The sequence below is a fragment of the Symphodus melops genome (assembly GCF_947650265.1).
Source record: "Symphodus melops genome assembly, chromosome: 23".
NCBI lineage: Eukaryota > Metazoa > Chordata > Actinopteri > Labriformes > Labridae > Symphodus > Symphodus melops.
In genome coordinates this window covers 9,463,025-9,477,415 of record NC_136713.1, presented here as the reverse complement: position 1 = coordinate 9,477,415, position 14,391 = coordinate 9,463,025, and the positions used below count along the sequence as shown (strand labels likewise).

Here is a 14,391-nt window from a genome sequence, read left to right as displayed (position 1 = left end):
TCCACGCTGCTTAATGAGAGCACGAGGTAATGGAAGGTCCTCAGGGACGAAGGAAAAACACGGGAAAAACTTATGAATGAATAAGCAAGTTGTGTTTTTACTAATATTGCTGATTTTGAGCGCGCCTCTTGGGATGATAACATTGGACGGTCGGACCACCACTTTGAATCTTAACAACTACTAAAAGAACAGTAATGACATTTTGCTTAAACATTCATGCTGCCAAAGCGAGACTCTTCACAACTTTTATTAACTCAAGGCTTTTCACATGGTGTCATTATCAGGCCAAACGAGCTGCCAGACGAATAAACTTCACATTAGTCACTGTATTTTGTGTTATCAAACGTCTGCATGCTAATACGGTACGCCATGGAGGAGGGAGTATTACGTTCATTTACTCCAGTAAAAGCAATGAAACCAAACTGTGTGAATACTCTTTTAGAGTTAAAGGTCATTTTATTATTTCCATTATCTGAGTGAAAGAATAAGGAAAACAATCGATTCATTTGACTAAGTTTTAACTAAGAAATCCATCTCAAACATCTGCATGGTAGGTTAATCATTTGAGCGTGTTAGCGCGCTGTCATTAGCATTAAGCTCCATGCCCAACCTTGTCTCAATACATTCTATTAGAGACATTACCATGGCCGCACTTTCACTTCAAAAAACAAGCCTTACTTTGGCTCTGAGTGCATGTGTCCACTTGCTCCAACCCTGATTCGCTGTGTGTGCATGTGTTATACATCGATGCATAAATGTATGCATGCCTTCAATGAAAAGTCATCGAGTCTGTACACTAAAAAAGCACATTCATTAATCCTCCCTCTGTGTATTACTGAGCATGGGCTTGAATGATTCCTTTCAATGAGTCGCCTTTATTACCCGAACCGAACTAAGCGGCCAAGTTCCTTGCATAACATCTGAGCACCTGTTAATCATAATAACATCACCTTCTGGCACTGATCCCCGCTAACAAAATGAAAAAGGACTGGAGTTTATTCAAGCTGCTCTGACAGAATGACCTGACACTGGCTGCATGGGATTAGTAAGAAGACAAAGCACGGATAAGTCATCTCTGGGCAGTTTTACACATGTCACACACCCGTTCATTCAAGCAGTAACTCTCAATAAGTACATCAACAGATGGAGATCATGATGTATTAGAAGTACAAGTACAAACTTGACAACAGTATTTCAAAAGAGGGAATATTCAACACATTCCCTCTCCAAACTCTTTAAATACGGCAGCTTGGTCGGGCGCACTGAGCTTCATCACATGACTATTTAAGTTAAACTGTAGTATGTGTTGGCACAAGCAGGAACCCAGGTGCTATAATGGACATACAAGACTTACAAAATAAAGACTCTAGTTTGAGTTCAAGATAAGGACATCCTATTAAGATTTCTGGAAAAAGCTTGCAGACGAAAAATACTTCACTTTTGCTCGTGCAGCAATCATTATAATGTGGTTTCTTTATAAAACAGCTGCAGATGTACAGTGACTTTTGTTGCTTTAAAATATTCACAGGCCACAAACTCCACCCTTAAATCCTTACCAACGGAGTTCAGGGCGAAATTCAAACAATAAGCTGGAGGGAAGCAGGCTTCAGATTTGACATCAAATGTAACTAAGGATTAAGAGTCGGCGTCTTCAAGACAAATACTGACACTGTGTGTCAGGTTCATGCATGTCAAAAATAGACATCTTCCCAAATCTTCACTGATTTAATTCGTCCCAAGACTTTCATAACATCAATATATTCACCAGCATGATCTACTTTTCTTCTGAGTTAATCTGCTAAAAAAAGAAAAGAAAAGTCCTGTAAGACTCTGACAGGGTTATCTGAGGTCTCCTGCAACAGATGGTGACTAATTAACTGTGTTTTGGCAGTTTCTTCTTCACACCTTTTTCAAACTGACGACACAAACAACACAACACTGTCATGAAGAAAATATGTGCCCACACAGCGCACACTGGCATTTTAAAGTCAGTGTTTTTGCCTCCTTAAGCACAGGACAGCCCAAAGGAAATTTCCAAACAGTGTTTTTTTTGTAAGTTGTGTTTGTGTTTGGCAACGACTCCTTCCAAAGTCAATTTACACCCTGTGTTTATTTGGAATCAGACTGTGATGCTGTGATTGGCTTTTAAAGCTTAACGGCGAAGAAAAAATGGGATCTGATTTCTTTTTCATATTTACTCAACTGTTTGATTAAATGAACAATTAGTTTCTTCTATTTCACTTATTTAGGAAATCTTCCTGCCAAACTGTGACATAAAATGCTTCAGTTTTAGTTAGGCTTTTGTTTGAAAATTGGTAAAATAAACCTTTTAGTAACAGAATCAGACTTTGGAAAGGAGAAAAATGTGTTAAAGAGCAGAGCAACAGTTCAACACATTATTTACACCACTACATGAACACAAATCAACCCCGGTGTGGCCAGCTTTCTTGGACTTTTCTCACCATAGCAGTGTGTCAGAATTTGGCTGCTTTTCTTTATAATAACTAAAAAGCCACGAACATCACTCGTCAGAGATACAACCCTGATCTCCAAACTAATTTACTCGTCTCCCACAACGGCAGTAAGGGACTGATTTGGAGATAAGTCAGATCCAGTGTGGAGCAGTTTTCCCATCCCCTCTGTGAACCTTTTTATGAACTATGTGATATATTTGTGATCCATCTTGGAGATTTTGCAGATATGTGATACTTGCACATGTAGGAATCCCAGCAGAGCTGCGTTACATGTCTGTGACCTCATGATTTGTTGCACAATCTCAGTCCTAAATTGTATCCTGCTGCTTTTTATGCAAGTGTGCGTTTGTTGCATCATGTCTTTGTTCATTTTAACTAGCTGCAGTTGTGCAGGAGTGACTGAGAACTGAAATTAATTATGTATGTAAACTTGTTAGACAGATGACATACTGTTCTAATGACGCTCAGGGTAAGGTTACAAACTGCATCCTCTGCATATTTCACAAGAATTGAATGCCCAAACACAAACACATTTCCAACAGTTGTGTCTTGATCTGAGTACGTTGATGTGGCGTCTGTCTTAGACGGCAGGGAATTACCTCAGCTCTGAATCATGTGGCGCCTTGCCTAGAGTGTGCACAATGCAATCATCCAGCCATCTTTCTTACTCATAAACTGTCAGAGGGCCTCACACAGAGGCCGGACACACACCGCAGCAGTTTGAACACAATGTTTCGAGAGTGCAATTATGGCCTCGCAGGCAAATTCTGCCAGAGATGTGAGATCTTCCTTTCTGTCGTTGTGGCAACCGAACTGAAAGTCCAGTTCTGACATTTTGATTTGTTCATCCAGATCTTCAAGTTTTGCTCTTAAAGAGCTGGCTTAAGTTAGAGATGGCAAATACAGACAACACACTCACATTGTTTTGAAGTGCTTTTGATTCTATTCCATTCATTTACTGATGTGATAGATGACACATCCAGAACTTTCTTATCAATAATTATTAGCTCAATACAAATGTACAATTTAAAATAATCTTGCATCTGAAGTCTTCTGAAGTTAAAGGAGATAGTTTAAATACTCCTTTTAAGCAGATGAAAGTACTCATTATATGGTTATTACACTGATGTATTGACAAACAGTACAAAAGGTGAATTAATATTGTAGCTGATCAAGAAGGAGCTAATCTTTAACACTGTCTACCGTTTCATTTAAAACTGAATTTTATTCCATACAAAGCTCATTCCTATTTCATCAGAGTAAAGATCTGTTCAGTAACTGCTTTAAATGATTTAAGGAGACTTCTACAGAGATGTACTCATACAAGAATCAGACTGCCTAAAAAAGCTTAAATCATTGCTGTTTCTGAGCCACCAAGAAGCCTTGGGTGGCGCCTCGGTTGAAGGGAACTTTTTCATTTAAAAGAAGCTGCCTTTAAATATTTACAAGTATTTAAGTTACCTTCGTCATAAAGATTATGATTGAACATTTGATGAGAACATTTTTGGCAAAAAGACATTGTTGGCTTGAGTGACTTTACAGCTTTGTTGGAAATCTTTTGATAAGCGTTGAGCAGGATACACAATGATGTAATGCCTTCAGGCAGATTATTCTCTCAGAAATGAGTCTCGGCATGTTATTTGCTTCAGTCCATGTTTGTTCTTTAGCTGAATATGATGCTGAAAACGTTTGATTGTCTTGGCAAAGGAGCTTATAGTTCTTGTTGCTTGTGAGCCTGTGGCTTACGACATGCATGTATTTATGCTAGTTTGATTTATCATAGTCAGTGAGTCACTGAATGGCCTATTCATACGCCAGATGTCACAAAGACGCACTGTATACTAAACAGGCCTTGGGAGGAAGCCATGATGCTTTAAATGGCTCCTTATGATGTTACCCTATATCCCAATCACTCGGCACAAACGCATCCGACCACCTATCACCGTCAGTGAAACTAAGTAGGTACGCAAGAGCAGTGCTCCAGTTCCTAAACTTTTAGGCCCAGGAAAAATTTCACGCTATGGGGAAATCCATTGACTGTAAATGACAGCCGTCAGTTCAGGGAAATTTGTTCTGAAAGCACTCGAGGTTCAGGGTCCAGAAAAAAAGTTCTGGCACTGTCTGAGAATTTGTGGCGTATTCATGCTTTGTGGCCGGGGGGGTGCGACATGATGAGGACATTATTCCGCTGAGTGACTAATAATAAGATGTCAGGCAATGACGACATGACGATGGCTGAATGGATGACAAATGTGGAATTGGAAGTAGTACGGAGCTCTACTTGACGGCCTACTTAGGGTGTGATGACAGCACAGGCATTATCTGAACAGCATGACGTGAACCTAAAACAAATTCTTATATCTTTTGAATAAAAATTAAGCTGAACTGTTTATTAAGGTCAGTGAAAAGAATGGACCGTAACATTTTTCCTGTTATCGATCAACTAATCAACTAAAACTTCACAAGTAAGACAAAGTGCAGAAGACTGATGTTCACATTTGCATGCAGAATGATAATAATGTATCTTTTTGACTCTGCAGGTAGAGGAACATGCGATCCCGCAGCAACAGTCTGGAGGACGTAACCAAGGCCAAGCTGTCACAGCAGCATTCAGATTCACGCAAGAGTTCTGCAGAACGAGAGGATCCTGCAGGAAGGACTGAACGTCGCAGCAGACACAGAGAACCCCCTGATGACACCGGCACCATCCAACGCAATCACAAGACGACAAAGAACAGCACCTGTGCAAGTGGGAGTGGAAATGGGAGTGGGAGCAGCAGCACCAGTAGTGCAGCAAAGGGTGGTCGTAGGGAGAAGGGCAGGGACCTTTCTCGGGATGACATGGTATTTCTCCTGAGCCTGCTGGAAGGAGAGCTGCAGGTAATGGAAACTGTTAAATGATGGACTTAGCCTTTAGAACATTTCACCAATACAGCAACAGGCAGGGTTTCCAGACATGGCACTAACCCAAGTCGGACATCAAGTCACATAGACAGTCAATGGGCAGTTGGCACTAGAGATGGATTGAAAGCCGGTGTTAATGGACAGCTAACAGCTGAGGCTACTTTCTGTCATTCCAGAATCAGATCCAGGAATCTCTTGGCACGGTTGTTGTATGATAGAAACAAGGCATATTCTGTATTGTTGATGGTAAGAAGACACAGGCTGGATTTGGTCAGTTTAGCTTTGAAAAAAACTGCTAATTTAATTGGCAAACGTGAGATATTTAAACCGTATATCTACTTGTCCAAAGATGACAGAGCAAGGACCAAGACAAGGTCGACCATCGGTTATACATTATTCAGGTTACTTTACACATCTCAAGTTGTAAGATTCATCCTTTTTTCATCCTAGAGTATTGGAAGTCTGCTATATGCTAATCCGCAGAATTGAATTTAACCACATCAATGTTCTTGACCATTTAAGGCCAGAGATGAGGTGATCACAGTGCTGAAGGCAGAGAAAATCGACTTGGCTTTGTTGGAGGCCAAATATGGATTTGTCACACCACAGAAAGTCCTTCAGGCCTTGCAGAGAGACTCCATACAGGGCAAGTCTGACGACCTGCAGGAGGACATTTATGAGAGACCCATGGAAGAGGTAACACCAACTGTAAATGTTATATATTATAATCTTACTAAATAACATCTAGCATAAAAAGTGCAGTCCAGAAATGACAGATGTTTCGTTCGCTTCCCTCACAGCTGGACAAGTTGGTGGAGAAGCAGAGAGAGACGCACCGGCGGATGCTGGAGCAGCTGTTGATGGTGGAGCAGTCGCACAAGCAGGCCCTGTACAAGTTACAGGATGAGAAAAGGAACCACGGAGAGTTCATGAAGAAAAGCGACGAGTTTACCAACTTGCTGGAGAAGGAGCGCGAGAGGTCAGTGTTCGAATTAACCCGAGCGCTTTGGAAGTTATCTGGCAGACGTGGCCACAGTTGTTGCTGCTGCATTGCAGTGACCATATTGTTTTATTTCCCACTGGAAGATCTGGTGGCGTATATTAACTCGATAAGACACAATTTTTAGTTTGGGATATCTGACCTACAGGCTGACCCTGGATGCCCTTGACCAAGCCCATGAGATTTGAAAAGGTTGTCAAAAAGTTTTAGTGTCTCATTTCAATAATGGACTGAACTTAATTCGTGAAAATAGCCTCTGTGGTATGTTCCATTGGTTTGCTAATCCCTTTATTTGTTAACAGCAAGGCTAAATGTTTTAACCTCGCCATCTTGGGTTTTTTGAAACTATGCTCTCAGTAAGGCCTGAGGTGCTCTTGTGTACAAATTGCTACAAATATATCCTTCAATAAACCAGCCAAGGCGACTCACTTCCTGTTCCACTAAGGTTCAACAGGCAGAACAGAAAAGACTTATTATCTCAAGAAACCTTCAAAGGTAAGACAGCAATCTGAAATGAATCCAGCCCTTGAGTGCACTGTCAATCTGAGCCAAACTGCAATAAGCATTTTGCATTAGCTGATCACAAGTATCTGTACAAGTCCATGTCAGCATGCTCTTCAGAGTTTCAGGGCCTGTTAAGCCTTGCAAATGTACAGTCAAATTGTTTGTCTTATTCCATGACCTTGTGATGAAGGATAAGGATAGTGGGCCATTGAATATCTTCAGTGTCTGGCTCTTCAGCAGATTTTCATCTCGCACAAGTTTGCATATCCTTTATCCAACTCCAGCCACTCTTGCTCTGCCAAATATAAATGTCTTTATAATCCAATGTAATGTTAGCATTAAATCAGCGTCTTCCTCGGGATTACAGGAGGGAAAAACAGACGAAAGTATTCCACTATTGTTTTTCCCATGACCTGCTGTAAGTCCTTAACTTTTATTATCACCTTTTATTGAACCACTCTGCACAAACCTGGAGCAAACTCAGAGTTTTTACTGGAGACGATCCAGCGAAACCAAGAGAAGAGAGGCAAGAATTTGTCGGCAGATCATTTAGGTTTGAGCTTGAAGACACACAGGCTTTACATTTACAGCTGCTGTGTGGAGAAGAATTTAAAAAGCTTTACTGTAGCTAAGTCTGCATTTTTGCTCAGAGGCAGCAGATATAACTCTTTCTTTCCGGTGCTTCTGTTAAACATTCAGCCCTGTGATGGGAGCTACTTTAGGTTACAGTACAAACATGTTGCAGAGGGGTTTAACGCCACAAATGGTGAAACTTGTATCCATAAATACTGTAATGGGAGAGGAGTCTGGGATCATTTCTTTGGAAATGTTGTTTAACATTGCCCCCTCAGACACAGATGGATGGAGGCCAAGAGTGGAAACAAGTTCTGATTGATTTCTTCTTGAAATGTCACAGAGAGCTGTTACCGTGCAAGGCTGTGTTTACTGCTTCCACAGCATTAGCACATATCACTAACACACAAAGGTTTATAAATCAACCCGAAAAGTAATCTACAACATGTTCAGGCAAACTCACACCCACGAAAGACACACATGCACTCTCAGCAAATAATCTCACAATGGAAACACAGCTGGATGTCGGCCCGTGACCTATTTGGGACAATCACATCATCGCACTTTAGTCGAAGCAGCATGTTTAAGTTGGACCAGAGAACTGTGTGACGATGGTCTGCACCTTGTCACCAAGCATGTCGGAAAGGACAGGCTGCCATGAAAAATAGACCTCGGCCCAGGGTCGAGCTAATTACCTCGTGAGAACAGGCGAACAGATTTATACGACTGAAAAGGGAACAAAAAAGAAAACTAAGCTAATAGCTCTGAGAAGCATCAATCACACTGCATGTTCAACAAGATGCCAGATTACCATGGAAATAGTTGATGAGGGTGTATTTTGTCTGTCTTGGGTTTGCCAGTAGACTGTAGCATGGGGGCAAATGTACTGAAAAGCAAGAGAAAAACTTGGTATGGGGGGGAACCTTAGTACTCCGTTATGGTTTAATGCAAGAGTGTGATGTGTAAAGTTTATAAATGTGTGTAATCAGCGGTGTCCAGCCATGTACATCAGAATGTGAAGGAGATTCACTTAATGAAACACGGTTTGAGGCACATTTGCTTTCTGTTTGTGACGACTTTGTCCTCCATTTTGCAGTTTCGCATTCTTACTTTTGGTCATAAAAGAGTCTTAAAAAACAAAAGGCAGAGAGTGAACTTTATGAGAGGGAAGAGAAGCTCAGAAATCAAAGATGAATGGTCAAATAACTGACTAAGATTAACTGAAAACTCGCTGGTGAAACTTTGACTCACTGTAATGACATCTCTTCATTGTTTTTTGTTTAATTCAATTTGCAATACAATAGAATAATACAATCCATTTGTGGTTTTACGTGCTGGTTTGAGTGGGTCTATATCTACGCAGGGCGCACAGGAAGCATCTCTTCCACTCTACTTCAAACTTACTTCAACTCACTGGAGCCAACACCAGCCGTTACAGAACAACTTGTTTTGCCAAGCTAAGCTAACCGTCGTCTGCTTTTACAGCTACAAATTATTGTTGAGAAATTGGAGTGATGTCAAGCTTATCATCTAACACACACACAAAAAAAAATACACATTTGCCAAAAACTTTAAGCAATGTTCTGGCGTTCTACGATAACAACCATTACTTCAGAGAGTAAGATCGTAACAATACTGGGGGAACTGATGTCGAAAATAACAAAACCAGTTGATAGAAGCCAGATTTATCTTTTAGGACTCGCTGTCCGGTAGTCAATTCAATGGGGAATAACCTCTGAAAACTTCAAGTGCTGTTGACAAAAAGTTTCCACCAGCAGATATACGACTGTCATATAACAGGTCATTGATCCTCTAAGGTTGGAGAAGCAGACTTTTCATCAAGACTAACTCAGGCAGAAAGAAACAGAGAATCCCAGAGGATCTTGAGTAAACGACGTTTTAGTCCTTCGCCCAAAAACACAAAACCCAAAGTTTGTTCTGCGGCTTCTGTTCTGCTCTGCACACCTTCCAAAACATTATTATAGAGAGTTAAGAAAACTACAAACCTCAAAAAAAGCTTTGACTTCTAAAAGGCAAAGCCACTTATCGCTTGTTTGAGGAGAGTTAAAACAGCTCTGTGTGTTTTGGGCCCGGCTGCCACAGCTCGACACGTACACTACAATATGCAACAAATCACAGCGGGCTTTAATATCACTCATACATGTGTATGTGTTTTTGTATGATGCATTTCAGCTGCATAGAATCGGTTCCTTTTGCTGGGCCTCGGAAAGCAGTAAGTTGTGATTTACACTGAGTTCATGCAGCACTTTGAAAATGGATTCATCTCCTGCCGCCTGTTTTAAGGGACCTTTTATCATAGGAGGAAGCCCTAACAGGCATTTAAATCAAGGCTGCAGATTGGAGATAAACCTGGCTGCCCTCTGATTAATTAGCGATTAAGCGGTCGTCAGAGAGTGTCGACCTCGTCGTGTGCTGCCTACAGCGAGAGCTGTGAGAGCGAGAGCAGCATCCTAACCATCAACAGATGTGACATTAAACGCAAGTTCAGCACACATGCTGCGTGCGTTTCATCCACCTCTGTTCTTTTTTGCAACGAAATAAAAAGGCAAGGAGCGAACTTTATGACCATCTGTATCCTCTGATATCATGCACAGCAAAGAAAAACTTAAACCCCGGCTCACGTTTGGAACACACTGCCTCATGTCAATGTGAGGAGCCTGGCCGCGCTGAAACACGAGCCAGCTCATCCTGCTATCTTTACCATTTAAAGCTGCGGCAGGCCGCTTCATGCGTTGACTTCTCCAGATGGCAGCAAGAGAGAGGCATGAAACATGAACTTGGACACCTACAGCTCCTCTGATGTAATGTGAGGAAAATGCACACAGCACCCGCATGTTTACTGAGCCAGCTGGTCTGGGATCATTTTAGACCAAAGAAAGAGGAGAGTCAAACAGTTACTGACTCAAGGTTTTCATGGTTGGAAGTCTTGCTTGTGGCACTTTAGTTTAACTTTCAGTTCATTTCTAATACTTTGATGCTTTCGATCCTTTAATGGGTATCAAGTTTACTGCACAACACACAAACTTCACAAAGCCCTGAACAGAACCACATTACAAGTTGAAAGGAGCAGATTTAGATACTAAAATCAAGAGACTAAAACCCACCTGAAAAACAGATTGTGCTGTTTCTTTTACCTGTCTATCAGGCACTCAGCCTTTGTACAGCACCAAACGCACCTTACACGCTTAAGTCCATTTACTGTCAATGTATGGCCTTTATGATCATGGACCAGTCGACAACATAAACATTCAAAGGTTTCAGTGGGAGTTGGATGTCACTGTTCAGCAACATCTCAGGATTGGCTCTAATAAGATGTGTGTACTTTCCCATGCAGATCATGACATTGTTATTTTCTGTATTTGTTAGTCATTATTCTTACACAATCAATTTAGGCCTTGACGGGGAAGTCCGATAGTTGTATTTTGTCATGGAAACGAAGCTTTGGGAAAACAGCAGTAAGATGATATGAAACAAGAGCATGTTGACGTGATTTTCTGGCACGCTAAGTTATAATCACTGTAACCCAGATTTTTATATAGTAGATAAAAAAAAAAACACAGTAGCTGCAGACTGTGACACTACATGACCTTCCTCCTCTTCGTAATGATTTGCATGGCACTCAATATATCTTCATGCCATCTGGTTGACTTGAAACGCAGCGCAGGGTGACATCACTCGTGTGGATCAGATCGAGAACATTCCTGCGTGGTGTCCTCATCATCGCTGGGATGCTTATTATCCAGACCTGCCCTGTTTTTGAAACAGAACACAGAGGCTGTTTTTTGTTTTTTTTCTATGATCTGAGATCATTTGGTTATTAATTCCCGTCCGTCTCTTCTGGTACAGGTTGTGAACTTTGCAGAAAATACTAAGACGTTCTGTGTTTTGGACTCGTGATTGAGGAAGTTTTGGAGCAGCCGTGTGTACACATTTCCTTTCTTCACTCATGCGTTGATCAGATATTATCAGTGTTGGAGAGTCCACACGTACCCGCCTCATTCATCAACCAGAGCTGACATGTGATAGCTGATCTTTTAGGGAGCGTTGCTTTATCTTTCCTGGCTCTGAGCAGATGCACACCTGTATTTCTCTGATGCCTGGTACATATTATACATTCCAGTGAAAAGCTTTTGATATGATCAATGGAGTATCAGCAATAACATCTTCTAAACTTTCTGCAAAAATCTGCAAACAAAATGCAAGTACAGAATTCACACGTGTTTTTCGAAGCTCTGTGTCGAACTCGTCCTTTTAAGGGAAGGAAATGGATTCCTGGAGCAGAGTACTGTACGTGACGTCACTCACATGTTTGCAGTAAGACAGTTTGAAGGTTCAGCAGCGAGGCCCCATGCTGAGGTCAGGAATCACACAAACACGACACATTCAGGGAAAGCTTCAAAGTACACACATGACATGCAGCCACAGCTCTACACGCCTTCAAAACACATTCAGCGCGGTCTCTAAATGCGTCAGGTTACGGCGAGTCTTCAGTGTGTAAACAGCAAATGGAGTCTGGCTGCAGAGCACCAAGCGGATAAACTAAATGTATGAATGCATGTAATCTAGAAAGTGAAGGGGTAAAACAAAAAGACACAAAATAGAGAACAGACTGCACTATGAAATTCAACTTTACCAATGTTGCCATGTCTTGTCCTTTGAATCAGACTCCCTTTGCGACTGCATACAAAGACAAAGTGCAGATTTTCAACTTCTCCCAACAATCCCACTTGGGTAAACATTATCAAAAATAATCCTCACGGTAATGCAGAAAAAAATCAAAACAAAAATCAAAATACAAAGATAAAAACTGTTCGATATCAGTCATCTGTACTTCAGTGTATTGAAGAGCACTTCGTCGTATCTGACAGATCTACAGTATGAAACAATTTTGAAACCAGATGATGAAAGATTATGCAAAAGATTTCCATCAAAGTCAGAATATTTGTTTGTTATGCTCCATGAACATTGGGATGGAAAAGTCAGTGGACAGACGCTTCCATATTCAGCAGAATTCATCCCCCTGATTCGCACTACCTTTGTTTGTGTGTCTAGAGACTCGTCACGCTATCACTCCCACATCTCAGGAAAAAGTGAGCTTCTTCTGACCTAAAGCCAGCCAACACTCCTTTCTCTGCTCTGGAAAGATAAAGAGCAGATTGCTCCTCGGCCTGAAGCCCATTTGTCTCATTCTACTGTAACAAGGTGGATTGTACTGAGACCAGACAAACATACCCTCCTTTGATTTCGTGATTTCATAAATGACTTTTCAAGTTGGTTTTTTTTTGCTGCATTTGTCCAACATAATGCATCATAGTTGGATTTCATTGGTAAATGATTACCAAACGACGACCTTAAAGACGTTTGACACGGGATCCACACATGTGCAGGTACTGCTGCGTCAACAGACAGAAGACAGAGAGCACGAAGATAAAACAGATACAACTCACATAAAAGTGCACATTTTAACGTGTGCACCTTTAAGTGTGTGTTGTGTGTGTGCGTGTGTGTGTGTCTAAGACTCAACATATCACTTCGCTACATCTGCAAACTAGGTGGCAATTATGCCCGGAGAGTCGTCATTGCATGGCGTAATGTGATTACATCTCCCTGACAGAATGCAGCGATTAGACCTCACCGACCACAACGACTCTAGCTTGTAGCATTTGTACTTTTCCAACCTTTTTTAGACTTGTTGAAGAAGAAGAAAAAACTCAGCCCAAAAATAGAACTGAAATGTGCCGTTTGTTTTGCAGTGTCGGTATGTGTTCAAGTAGGCAGCTTTCAAACTACTTCCAGATAAATCAGAGTTACATTTAAGGTTTGGTTTGGTGTTACTGCAAGGTTTGAAATGTGAAAATATCCAAAGAAAACAGCTTAGTTTGTCATTTCTGGAAAGGAGAAAGGTGAATAACTGAAAACATACAACATAAAAACGGCACACCTCTTCAAGTGTAGTCGTGAAACTATGAGAGCAGCAGTGTTATTAAAGCTTTTTGTTAGTTCTTGGGTCTGTTAGAGGTTAAAAAGGAGCTGAAACAAATGAATAGTCTTCTGAATAGAGTCTGACAAATGATTCTTGGGACTGGGAATCTGCAGGAGTGATGTATGAGCTAATCTTCTATTTGTGAAAGGAAATAGCACAGAGGGTGGAGGGCCGAGGTCAGGGAGGAAAAATGCGGCTAATGTAGAGTTAGCATGACATTTCTATGCTTTCTGGGAACCGTGCCTGGCCTCTGCTAGAGCTGGAGACAGGGAAGGATGGCGAGACGCAAATTGCAAGAGGCAACGTAAATCCAAAGAAAGACGTGTAAATCTGACACTGTGGAGGATACCTTCACCCGTCAGCGACGTCTAATCTACTTGATTTAAGTTCTTCTTGTTTTTGTTCTAGCAGACACCTTCTTGAGTTACAGCTTGGCAAAACAGGGCAAAGGGAAGCCATTTTTCCCTCCCGTCCTGTCAGGCTGGAAGGAAGCGACAGCGAGAAACTCGCACATTATGTCCTGGTAGCTGGCAGCTGCTGCTGTGTCTGAACAATGAGTGTGTGCCTGCGCTGCCGGCCAAGTTGGTGTCGAGATAGTGAGTGAAATATAGAGGTGGGAATGAGCCTGCCTGGATCTGCCAACTTGAATGTCTCATTGTGGTGAATGGGCGATCTGGACATGGCAGCAATGAATAGTGCAAACAGGAGAGGTCAATCAATGTGGTGACATTTCTCGCCTTTTCTTTTGAACAAAGACAGGATTACTGCGCTGCTGTGGTAGGCCAATTACTTGATTGAGATGTTAGAAAATAAACATTCAACTTTAACCCAACTGCTGCGCTTTATGAAAACAGTATATTGTAAAAGAATAAAATCTGACGGTCTGATTGTGACTGAATCGTGGGGATATTATAATTCAACAATATATTTGA

At 41.4% G+C, this 14,391-nt stretch overlaps 1 protein-coding gene across 1 annotated transcript in view; it reads left to right on the top strand.

Moving 5' to 3' along the window:
* filip1l (filamin A interacting protein 1-like) overlaps positions 1-14,391 on the top strand; it is a 57,029-nt gene that overhangs the window by 14,971 nt on the left and 27,667 nt on the right. Inside the window, exons 2-4 of the mRNA XM_079336458.1 lie at positions 5,015-5,354; positions 5,901-6,074; positions 6,179-6,357. Of these exons, the coding sequence (XP_079192584.1) occupies positions 5,025-5,354; positions 5,901-6,074; positions 6,179-6,357 (683 nt within the window). The 5' untranslated portion in view covers positions 5,015-5,024. The remainder of the gene's footprint in view (positions 1-5,014; positions 5,355-5,900; positions 6,075-6,178; positions 6,358-14,391) is intronic.